The sequence below is a fragment of the Pristis pectinata genome, chromosome 32, assembly GCF_009764475.1.
Source record: "Pristis pectinata isolate sPriPec2 chromosome 32, sPriPec2.1.pri, whole genome shotgun sequence".
Taxonomy (NCBI): Eukaryota; Metazoa; Chordata; class Chondrichthyes; order Rhinopristiformes; family Pristidae; genus Pristis; species Pristis pectinata.
In genome coordinates this window covers 6,253,898-6,266,387 of record NC_067436.1, presented here as the reverse complement: position 1 = coordinate 6,266,387, position 12,490 = coordinate 6,253,898, and the positions used below count along the sequence as shown (strand labels likewise).

Below are 12,490 nucleotides of genomic sequence, written 5' to 3'. Positions count from 1 at the left end.
CCACAACTTCCTAACCCGTACGTTGTTGGGAGGTAGGAGGAAACCGGAGCACCTGGAGGAAACCTACGCAGACACGGGGAGAACTTACAAACTCCTCACAGACAGTGGCCAGAATTGAACCTGGGTCGCTGGTGCTGTAATAGTGTTACGCCAACCACTACACTACCGTGCCTGCCCACAGTTGACAATGTACCACAATTAGCTACTTAATTGTTTGCTTTAAAAGGTGAGTTTGGATTTACATATAATACAAAATAAAGGCAGAAATAGAAAAATAATCTGTGTTTAATTGGGAACTGACCCCTCATCACTTAGTAAGAAAAAGGAAGTGGCAGGTAAAGTATTATGAATGAGTGTACTTTGACAGACTGAGACACAATATCTGTGGTGTAAATCAAATGCTTGAATACAAAACGCTGAGTATAAATGTTGTTAAACAAATGTACATTTAATGTGCAGTTGTACAGCCAGGTTCACAGCCATTAAAGGCCTAGATCTCAATGTTGCTTAGAAGCTGAAAATAACCAAAGGTGAGAGGTGAAATCCAATTAAGTTTAAGGAGAAACATCCCATAATTCAGTAGTTTTTGCTTTTTTCCCCCCAGACAGCCTGGGCATGGAAATGAAGGGGAACTGAAACTCAACAGAAAAATAAATTCAGAGGCAGCCTGTTTCAAAAAAAATTTGCTAAAAGTAATTATGAGAAAGGATTGGATTCACCTATGATGGTCCCTGGGGTCAAATATCCCAGAGGCATCCTTTAAACTCATTCATTAGCTACTTGGGCTCATGTCATTAAGTTTATCTCCTCAGCTTCCCAAACATAACACAACTCTTCTGATCATTTCCATCATCACCCAGGAAGTTTGGATGTAGGCTTTGGTAGAAGCAAGCTTTTTATGTGAACTGGCTCCAAGGTATAAGACCAGCCTTGATCTTACTGAAAGGTGGAGTAGGCACAGGAAGCTGAATGGCCCACTCCTGCTTCTGTTTCTGACATTCTCAGGCAAAAACTAAGCCATTCCTTGTTTTACAGATGACCAGGGGAAGAATTTTGAAGGATGCTGACAAGAAGTTCACACTTAGCAGAGCATAACTCTTCATTGCTTTCATTCTTGTAGAAAACTAGCCTCAAGAAAAGTGAACCTATAATTGCACAAGTTTCAGATCCTGTTGCAAGCATGAGGCTGAGGACCTGTCTGGAACCAATGATTCTGATCCTATTTGGAACAAAAAAAAGTTCAGACTCCATTCAGAGCACAAAATTTTAGGGGATTCCCTGCCTATTTAAGTAGAATGTAGGTACAGGGGTTCAAGGGATTTCCTTGATTGTATAAATAGAAGACAGGCGTTGCCAGGGCTCATTAAAGCTTGCCTATCAACTCTTGGAGATTATGGGAAACCTCAATCAAATCATGGTAACAACTTCCTTGTCCAGTGTTACCCAACACCCTGGACTTCTTATTTCACAGATCTACCATCCCATTAATGAAAATATGGTACGCATTTAAGGACCAGATATAGGACTTGAATAAGCAGCAGGGCACTGGAATTAGTTTTGGATAACGCCATAGAGTCTGACCTACCTCCTTCTGTAAAAACATTCTAATTTTTTTCCAAGTTACAAAAAAAAATTAAAAAGCCAGCTATGCAAAGCATGTAAAGTGAACTGTTCATAAAATAAAAGCATTGAGCACAAGAGGGAGACCGTTCGGTTCGTGCAGGCTCTTTAATAGAACTGCAAAATTTAGTTACACTTCCCAGCTTCTCCCACCATTTCCAATTGCCTTAAACTCCTGCAGAATCTGACTCCATCACCCGTTCAGGTTGTGGGGTTCCACAACATCTGGTCTATGAGTAACTTGCTCCTCCTTCTAGTTCTTTTACCAATTATTTTAAATTGTAATTTATATGTCACAAACAAAAATTGAAGGTACTCTAACCCAAAGGTAGGTCTACGTGAACATCAAAGTATAGACAGTACAATACAAGTATTACGAATAAACAAACATTAAATGTTTACTCACCAGTTATCTTCTAATGACTTCCTGGCATTGACCTAGGCATTGGATATGAACATGGCAAAGACATACCCTGTCAACAGAGTTACCTTCATGAATATTTATACAAATGTTGGTGGAGCTCTCTGAAGCCTAGTTAAGCCACAAACTTCACATTGTTGTATTCATGTAAACCGTATCTTGCAGCCAATATCTTCCAATACGTTCCCGAGGTATATTCTGTCCCAGCAGTGGGGCACACCCACCAGAGATGATGTCACAGGTCATAAAGGATAGGCCCTGCTCAATATCGACTCTGGATCCCATGAAGTCTGAAGACATCAAGTCAAGGAAACCTCCTGATTACCTCCCTTAGCTAATGAATCAGTATTTCATCATGTTGAACTGAAGGCAGCAACCTCACAGATGTATTCTGGTTAAGGTCCTTCAAAGTATATCACAAGTGGCTTAGTAGCACAGCGCTCTCCAATCTCCGAAGGACATGGTTCCGGATTGGGTTTGCTGCATGTGATGAGAATCAAGGGGTGATAAATCTACTTGACCTTGCCTTTACCAGTCTCCCAAGTGCAGTTGAATTATTCCACGGTAGTACTGGTAGAAATGAGCACCATGCAATCCTGTCTTCATTTTGAATCACCCTCGATTGTGATGAATGGCATCAGCTTAGCACAAAAGAGATAGATTCAGAATGATCCCGCAGATTAAAAACTGGTATCCATCTGGTGCTATGTGCCTGCAGCAGAACAATACCATCATAATCTGCATATAGTCTGTCATATCTCTCATTTTCCTATCACCATCAACCAGGGAACTTGTTCAATGAACAGTGCAGAAGAGCAAATCAGAAGCAGAAGCAGGCATACCTCAAAATGAGGTGCCAACCTGGTGAAATTACATTACAGATAACATAAATGTTAAACAGTGGAACAGCATGCAACAGACAAAAATCTATCCAGTATCCAACGGATCAGATTGAGTTCTGCAATCCTGCCATCTTCAGTCATGAATGGTGGTCGACAATTAAACAGCTAACAGGAAGTTCCATAAACACTTCCTTCCCTGTCTCTTGCCAAGATCTTCCACTACAGTTCTGTCAATACCATATAACTGGGAATATCAAGAATTGTCCAGGTTTGCCCTATCCACACTCAGTGGAACAAAATTAATCGTACAAAATATCAGTCTCAGTTACCAGAAATATGATGGAAAAGACAGGGGCTCCCCAGGTTACGGATGACCTGAGGAAATCCAACATTATGCAAATTCTCCCTTGCAATTTTAAAACATTTTTCAAGGTAATAGTAATAATAAAATGTTTCACAGTATTCATTAATGACTGGATACAGTATATTCCGTTAGTTTAATTATGGGTAGTGTTGGGGTGTTTATTCAATGAAATGAAATTATAGCAATTGTATGCAGAGCGATATGATATGGGTTACTATAGAAAATGGATATTTCTTACTTATGAAGAAATCAGCTTACGGGAAGTTCTCAGGAACGGAACCCTGTGCCATTGAAAATTTTAAAATGCGGCATTTACTCACCAATAAACTTGCTCACCAATTCTCAGTTTGAGTTCTGCCAGGACCAGTCAGCTTCTGTAGGCCGAAGACTGAATCCTAGAGGTTGGGCAAGGTGACGGCACTGACAGCAAGGCAGCATTTGACTCCGTGTGTGGCATTAAGCAGCTTCAGTAAAACTGAAGTCAATGAGAATCAAAGGGAAAGCTCTTTACTGGCTGGAGTCACACCTCACACAGTGGAAGTGGTTGTGATGGCTGGAAGCCAATCACTTCATCCCAAAGATGTCACCATCTGCACTTGCTTCATCAACATCCTTCCATCATCAGGTAGCAAATATGAACGTTAATTGATGAATATATAACATTCAATTGCATTTGATCTGCATGCAACAACCCCTGGACAACATCCAGGAATGGGCTAGCCAGGCCATGGCCATTTCCAAAGACATTTAGTCCAATTACATTCACCAATTTCTCTACCATAAGCATTCCAGGGATCACCATTGACCAGATACTTAACTGTAACCTGTCATATAAATACTATGACCACAACCAAGTTAGAGTCAGAATATCCTGCAGTACAACTTCTCCTATTTTCTTCTCAGAGCTTTTCCTTTATCTACAAGGCATAAATGAGGAGTGTGGTTGTACACTTTCCTCTGAATAAGTGCAGCTCCAACAAACAAGATGCTGAACACAATCAAAGTCGAAGCAGTTTGCATCCCATACATGATCCTAAACATTGAACTCCCTCTACCTCTAATGGATTGTAGTTGCAATATAGTACAAGTAGTAGCCAAGGTTTCTTTGGCACCTCCTCCCAGTCCTAACACTTCTATTACATAGGACAAGGGCAGCAGGAGCTTGGAGATTTATCTATAAGTTTACCAAGTCACACAATACTCTGACTTGGAAATATCCTTCACTGTCATTAAGTCTAAATACAAGTAAGTTTTTCACTGCACCTGTGTATACACGTACATGCATATTGACAATAACTCGACTTTGACTTTGAGGAACTCTTCACCCATCAGCATTGGGAGAGTACCATCACCATGTAGACTGCAACAGTTCAAGAAGCCGGTTCCTTAATGCCCTCTCCAGGGCAATTAGGGATGGATAATTAAGAGACAGCCTTTTCAGCGATGCCCTCAGTCTGCAAACAAATAAAAAGAGAGTAAGAATGATTATCTGATCATAAAATAACAAGAGATTTCAGAGCCAAAGACCATTGGTGCAGTTGTGCATCAAATCAAAGCTTTCTCCTCTGATCCTGCTGTCCTTTTTCTCCCAAAATCTTTCAATCTTTTTTTTGAGCCATTGACACAATGGTGCAACTGATGTGGCTTAAATCTCTACTTACTTAGATCTATACTCCCTAATATTTTACGATGTGTGTATATCAGCTATTCTTAAGCAAGCAGGGATTGTCCTTGATCTCTGTCCAGATGTAAAAGTGATAAGTTTTATTTTTACATTTTGAAATGGAGGCAGTACAATAAATAACAGCCTATCTCTGGACCAGTGAGGGCAGCAGTTTATGCTTCCAATCTAAAAAAAAGTTATTTTGATTACATATTTAAAGTTACCTATAATAAATCCAAGAAAAAAAATAATACACTTCACACAAGACAGCCAGAATTCAGCCCTGGCGATATTTTAATGGGAAATACTGAACTACAAGTCAAGTGTACAACTTCTGTATAGAAATCACACGTGGATGGCTAAAGATCACAGTACAGAATACAAAAAGCAATATATATGCATTGTACAAGCTGGCTTAAAAGCCCTGCCTCTTATACTTTACAAAGTGAAAATAGAGAGGTTGCTGGGGCAAACTGTACAAGTCAATCTCTGACATTGTCTGATCACAATGTCATTGAGCACAGTGGCTATCTGAACAGATGCAACATTTTAAATGGACAATTGGAGGTTAACATCGACACCTGGATGAGTGGTTGAGCAGAAACTAGTTACAGGATTTTTCAGCTGCCGTTAGCCAAATCTTGCCTTGATTAGATTGGCTCTTCTAATACTTGCCAAACCACTACTTGGTTTGTCCTGGGGAACAAAAGCTGCTGATCCACATCAGTAGACAGAGGAGGGGAGAAAATAATTTACCTGATTTACAAAGAAATCCGTAAAATGGCCAAACTCCTTATGTGGACCAATTTCACCCAACTACCAGTCTGCTGTTGTCAAAAACAGAATTTTCAATTGCATGGCTAATTGAGAGAGAGCAGTAACAAGTCCAGAATATTCTGGAAAGGTCGCTTATAAAAATGAAATTCACGAGATGTATGGCTGCTCATCAAAAAAACTCATAACTTTAAAAAAAATCCTGTTTCAACAAGTAAAAATAACTTTAAAATAAGATGAAGGCAGAAGTCGGAGGGGCTGTGGGAGGGAAAAATTGTTATCAAATGTATAAAACTGATTTCCAGAGGCATCATAATTAACAGTCAGGTGTTTCAGATATTACAGAGCACTTTTCAACATACGACAGACAGCAGTGAATGTTCTAACCAATCAAATTTAAGGCTCATAGAAAGTCTTTCAAAATTCAGCTAAGCTCTTCTTTGTGACATGTTTAAAAAAAACACCTAATGTGTTTCATCGTCTTCCAATAGTATCAACTGTGTTCATAAGAGGCTTCAAATGCTATACTCAAAATGCTTCAAAAAAAATGTTCAAAATAAAATGCCCAAACCATGAAATCACTTTTACTGTAACTTGTAAAAAAAGCAGCACAAAAACTTAAGGACTGTGTCAACCGCAACTGAATTACTAATTACTGATGAACATCTGGAAAAAAAAACTGTATACTAACCGGTCAGCTGTCACATTAGAAAGTCAGTCAACCACTTGCTCATTAACATCTTTTAATACCTGAAACTACTATTCCATGGGGTCAAATACTGTATAAAACTGGAACCAGCAGTCTATCAGACTTCCAAAAGGAAGTAAATTGTGTTTGGAAGACTAAGGCAGGTATTTTTAAAAAAAGGTCTTAGGTAAGTTACCCTCAGAGACCCAGAGTTCAATGTTTCCAAAAAGAAAGAAAAGGTGATCGGACAGTTCAAATAACGTCTGCCATGAAGTTTGGTCCAGTTGTTATAGACGAGCAAACTTGAATTAAAACTTAAAACAAAAAAGGCCAAAATGCACTATGTGATGGCATGCTGCACAGGGACACTTAAATGATGCAAGTGTTCTGTGCATAAAGAAATATTTTTTTCACTAACAGAAATTCACATGTAAAGAAAGCTACAATTACTCTGAAATCCCTTTGGTAAAAACTTTAATAATGGTGCCTCATTTTTCCATATCAACTAACTTCAAGCCACCTCATACTATGATACACAATAAGCTAGTAAGTGATGCTAGCACATTGATGCAGATTGTTTCTCTTTTTTTTAAAAAAAAGTCTGTTGACAATATGTACAGAGTATTTACAAAAAGATAGCAGTGTTTAATTTTTTTGAAGGAGCTGGTGGGTGGCATTGGACGAGATGCCACAAGATGGGCACGCTGAGCGAGGGGAGGACCTGCTGTGTGGGTTGGTCACGGCCCCTTAAATAATGCACTGTATTTCACCCTGTATTTGTTGATTTTCATGAAGTGCAGTGTTTCCTTTTCACAGGTGGTTGTGCAAGGCACCATGCCTTCCAATCCCTCGCCCATCAGCCACTTGCTGGTTTCGGCAGCCATTTCACGAGTCACGTGCTCTTTGCTCCATTTATCCACCCAGGCCTGAAATCGCTGATGTAGCCGTGTGCTGACTCGCTCATGAGACTAAATTCAAGAGAAACGAAAAAAGAGCCGTCAACAATACCTATCAAATTTAGAGAATATCAGAAAGAATTGAGTTTTACGAGACTTGCCTGCTAAAGCAACTGACAAGATAAGTTTTTCAATGATTAAAATAAAATGCATTTGTGCACTTTGCTTGGGGTGATGGCGGGGGTGAACAAGTGGTCAATGAACAGTCTTGGCCCTGTCATTTCCCATTTTTTGAATAGCTAACAGCATTGCAACATGATTGATTTTCATAAGTTCTCATACACTGGAGTTGTGTTTAGCTGTGGGAGCAAAGCAGGAGATTGTTGGGTTAGTCTGCCTGTTCTTGGTTCCTTGTATGGCAGAAGTTATACAGCAAGTTTGTCACTGATTATCGGACCATCATTTCTTAAAAGTCTGTGTAAGCCAACAACAATGATCTGAGACCTAGTGACCGGTTTAGCAATCAATCAATAGCCAAACCATTATTTTTTTTTAAATTCACTTTTCTAATATCTGGGCATCACTGGCTGGCAAGGTCAGCATTATCAAGTGCCCTTGAGGTGGTGTAGGTTGGCCATCTTCCTCAACCACTGCTATACTTCTGGGTTAAGGTTCTTCTAGCATTTTGAGTGAGTAAATTCCAGGAATTAGACCAAGCGATGATGAAGGAATTAATCAAATACATTTCCAAATATGCAACTTGGAGGGGAACCAGGAAATGGTGTTCCCATGTGCCTGAAGCCCTCCTTTCTTGTTGGTGGACGTTATAGGTTTGGGAGGTGCTGTCAGAGATACCTAGGTGAGTAGCTGCAATGCTTTCTGTAGATGGTATACATTGCAACCAGCAAGTGCTGATGATAAAGGGAAACAATAGTTAGGGTGGTTGATAGGGTGCCAAATCAAGTGGGCTGCTTTGTCCTGGCTGGTGTTGAGCTTTTTGAGCACTATTGGAGCTGCACTCATCTAGGGAAGTGGCGAGTATTATAATCACACTCCTGACTTGTGCCTTGTAACTGGTGAGAAGGCTTTAGGGTGTCAGGAGGTGAATCACTCTACACAGTTTCTGACCTACTCTCACAGCCAGAGTATGATTCCAGAGGAGTTACTGGTCAGTGGAGAGTTTCAGGATGTTAATGGTGGCGGACCCAGTGATAGTAATGACTTTGAACATAAAGGGGAGATGGTTAAACTCTCTATTAATAGAGATGGTCATTGCCTGGAACTCTGTGGTGCACATTTTATTTGCCACACATCAGTCCATGCTTGAATGTGGTCTAGTTTTGCTGCATGTAGGCACACACTATTTCATTTGCTGAGGAGCTGCAAATGGAATTGAACATTGCAGAATCATGGTAAAAAGGTCATTGAAAAAGCAGCTGAAGACGGTGGGTCTGGGACACTGCCCTGGGGAACTCTTGCAGTGATATTCAGGGTAAATTGGTTTATTATTGTCACATGTACCAAGGTACAGTGAAAAACTTGTCTTACATGCAGTCCGTACATATCATTTCATTACAACAGTGCATTGAGGTAGTACAAGGGAAAACAATAACAGAATGCAGAATACAGTGTTACAGTTACAGAGAAAGTGCAGTGCAGGCAGACAATAAGGTACAAGGCTATAACAAGATAGATTGTGAGATCAAGGGGCTAGTATAATCAATTCTGACAACCAGGAACAATCTTCCTTTGTGTGGGGCATGACTTCAGTTTTGCCAGCATTCCTTGATGCTGCATTGGTCAAGGTTTTTCACCCTTGCCTCACATCTTGAACACTTCATAGGTCCATGTTTGCACCGAGGTTGTGTTGAGATCTGAAACCCAGTGATCCTGGCAAAATGAAAACTGGGCATCAATGAGCAGGTCATTGGTACATGAGTGCAGCTTGTTAGCACTGTCGAAGATTGCTTCATCACTTTGCTGATAATTGAGAGTGGACTGATTGGGCAGTCATTAGACAAATTGGATTTGACCTGCTTTGCTTGAACAGAATAGACCGGGGCAATTTTCTATATTGTGTTGTAAATGTACTGAAACAGCTTGACTCGAGGCGCAGCTAGTTCTGGAGCACAAATCTTCAGGGTTACAGCTGGACTGCTGTCTGATCCCATAGCCTGTGTTGTATCCCATGCTCTCAGCCATTTCTTGCTATCACAGAATGAATCAATTTGGCTGAAGACCAATTTCTGTGATGGTTGGGATCTCAGGAGGAAGTTGAAATACTAGATCAAATACTAGAGGACATACATTTAAGGTGAGAAGGGGAAAGTTTAAGAGGGATGTGCAGGGCAAGATTTTCTTTTACACACAGAGGGTTGTAGATGCCTGGAACGGGCCGCTGGGGGAAGTGGTGGAAGCAGGTAGGATAGTGGTGCTTAAAAGGCTTTCAGATAGACATAGGAATGTGCAGGGAATAGAGGGATATGGATCATGTACGGGCAGAAGATATTTAGTTTAATTTGGTATCTTGTTCAGCACAGACATTGTGGGCGAAAGGGCCTGTTCCTGTAGTATTCTATGAATCACCCGTTCAGCATGACTGGCCGAACATGGTCACCACTGCTCTAGCCATGTCTTTTGCACTCAGGTGCTGACCCTGCCATTGAAGAGGACAGAGATGTTTTTGGAGCCTTCTCTTCCCGTTAGCTGTCTAATTGTTCATCGCTATTCATGACTAGATTTGGTAGGACTGAAGACCTGATCCATTTGTTGTAAGATCATTTAACTCTGTTTATTGCATGCTTTTTATTTAATCTATTAGGATAGTATTATCTGGGAAGTTTAAGTCACAGTGAGTTTCACCAAATTCAATGAAAAAATAGTGGCCTTGAATGGATTAGGGGAAAAAAAAGAATTGTGAGGAATAGGATACCTAGAATTTTAAGAAACAAGACTCCAAGTAGGTTGCCAATTCAGGGTCAATTTCTACCTTTCAGAGTGAGATATGCAGAGGTGTTGAGTTGGGAAGCAGTAATAACAGAAGTATTAAGAACATTATTTATATTGCTACATTTTAATAGAAAGGACAACTCAGCTGCCAGTATATTAAAAGTAACATTTGGTGCAATACCAATGTGGTGTTGCAACATGGCACTCAAGCTTAGTTTAAAATCTAAAGGTGAGAAATTGGATCATTTGCATATTTTTCATGCAAATCGCACACTAAAGTGATCTTACTTGCACTAGCAGGTAATTCTGGATGAAATCCCACCCAATGGGGTCTTCCACGTATGATTCACCATGGTGCTGCTTATTTCTTCTGGGTATTAGCTGCACACCTGATTGACAACACTAGTCATGCATTGTGACTTCCGTTACCAATATAAAATGGAGCTTCTATGTGTAACTTACCAGCTTCACTAAGCACTCAGAAAAAAAAGACTAGGAGCACATTGCACAAGGATGAGCAATGAGACATCAGTTGAAAGGTCTGCGCTGTGACATCAATGACTTGCACACAGCACCTGCCAAATGCAGCTTTCAAATGTTTAGCATAATGTAAACCATATCAATGATTTCCATTATGCTATCCGCAATCTTTTTGTACAAATTACATCTGGCCTTTCCGCTGTGATCACTGGCCCTTTGATTACATACTTCTCAGTGGTGTGGCCCCACTCACAGCATGGGTTTTGATCAGGGCAGACCACTGCATGAGTAACAGCATGCCCAAACACCCCAGCCCCTGTTATCCTTCACCTTTAGGATAGCTTTTTATGTCCCTTTCTTTGGACACTATAAAGAGAATACATTAAAGTCTGACATGCTTCCCAGCAATGACACAGTTCGCCATGCAATTCCTGTACAAAATGCCATGGCATTTTTTAAACAAATTTGTTTGTCCAATTTCATGAATCTTTGAAGAAGATCCAATTGGATGTTAATACCTATGGGCTCATAATTAGTGAATCAAAATAGAGTGCAATCCAATTTCCTAAGCTCAAGTGAATCAATACAAAGGATAATGAAGATTTTCTTGAATTGCAACTATTCTTTCTCATTGAATTCAAAGCTTTGGGACTTTAGAAAATTACAAACATTAGGCCAAATTTCACGATATTATTTGCAATACTTTTCAATGTGACTTCAAAACAGACAGCATAATACTTGATAAACAGCAACAGCCATCACATAGTGATGTTGGTTCTGGAAAACTAAACATTACACTTGCTTTTTGTTAAGTTATTACTAAACGAAAGAATTGGGGAAAAGGAGAGACAATATGAAAAAAGAAAAACGAGAGGGAGGTGGGGTGTGGAGATGTGTTTAATTTTGAAATGGAAACAGGAAAAGTTTGGAAAATACAGGCAGCCTGTCGGCATCTGTCGAAAGGAAGACAGGCTTACAAATTCTTCAGTGTGATAGTGTATGCTTAAATGGTGCTGTGCCTGGAATTAACGCATCTACTAGTTTTCTAATGCAAACAACACTGTTCATGAGTAGCATGGTGGTCTGCCCCAGCTGAATCCCATGCTGTAAGTGGGCCCACACCAGTGGAAGATGTAGTATGATGAAAGAGCCAGTTTTGTTTGATGCACTTCAAGTAACTGCAGCTCAGGCCTGTTCCTTTAATCGAAGATATGCCATTCATGAACAGTATGTTCACATCAGAGAATTGAAAGTGAACTTAACGACATGCAATAGATTATAAATAACACATAAAAATTTGCACCATATATAAGAATTCCTAACCCAGGGTGTTTTCCTGGAGTTCACTTTCAGAATTTCACCATCTGTAATATTTTGCTTTTGTTTAAATTAAATTGTTCTGGAGTTGACTGCTGGAGCACACATAAACAATCAATGTTTGGAAATAAGCAAACATGAAACAGGAAAATGCCTCTGGAGTATCATAAGAACTTGCTCATCAACTAACATTGCTCAATTCAATTAAAAAAAGGCAAGAAAATTTGAAAGGAGATTAAAGTTAAGGAGATATACGATAGCTGGGAGCAAAGTTTTACATACAGAATTTAACCCAAGTATGGGTAAATGTCTCCTGTGGTCTTACATTGGCCAGATGTCACCTCTCCAAGATATTTTTTTACTACCAACGCTACTAATTATTTATAGCAAGGATTGACCTAAATAGTAAATTACTCTCCTACATACATTGCACTTATGAGTATTGTAGTTATTTTTAAATAGCTTTGTTAGAAAGT

The 12,490-nt window shown here is 39.8% G+C and overlaps 1 protein-coding gene across 2 annotated transcripts in view; it reads right to left on the bottom strand.

The window, feature by feature from the left end:
• Positions 1-5,107: 5,107 nt before the first annotated feature.
• Positions 5,108-12,490, bottom strand: part of sin3aa (SIN3 transcription regulator family member Aa) — a 103,793-nt gene continuing 96,410 nt past the window's right edge. For both annotated transcript variants that reach the window (XM_052042615.1, XM_052042614.1), the window contains one exon: positions 5,108-7,340. In XM_052042615.1, coding sequence (XP_051898575.1) covers positions 7,110-7,340 — 231 coding nt within the window. In that variant the 3' untranslated portion in view covers positions 5,108-7,109. The remainder of the gene's footprint in view (positions 7,341-12,490) is intronic.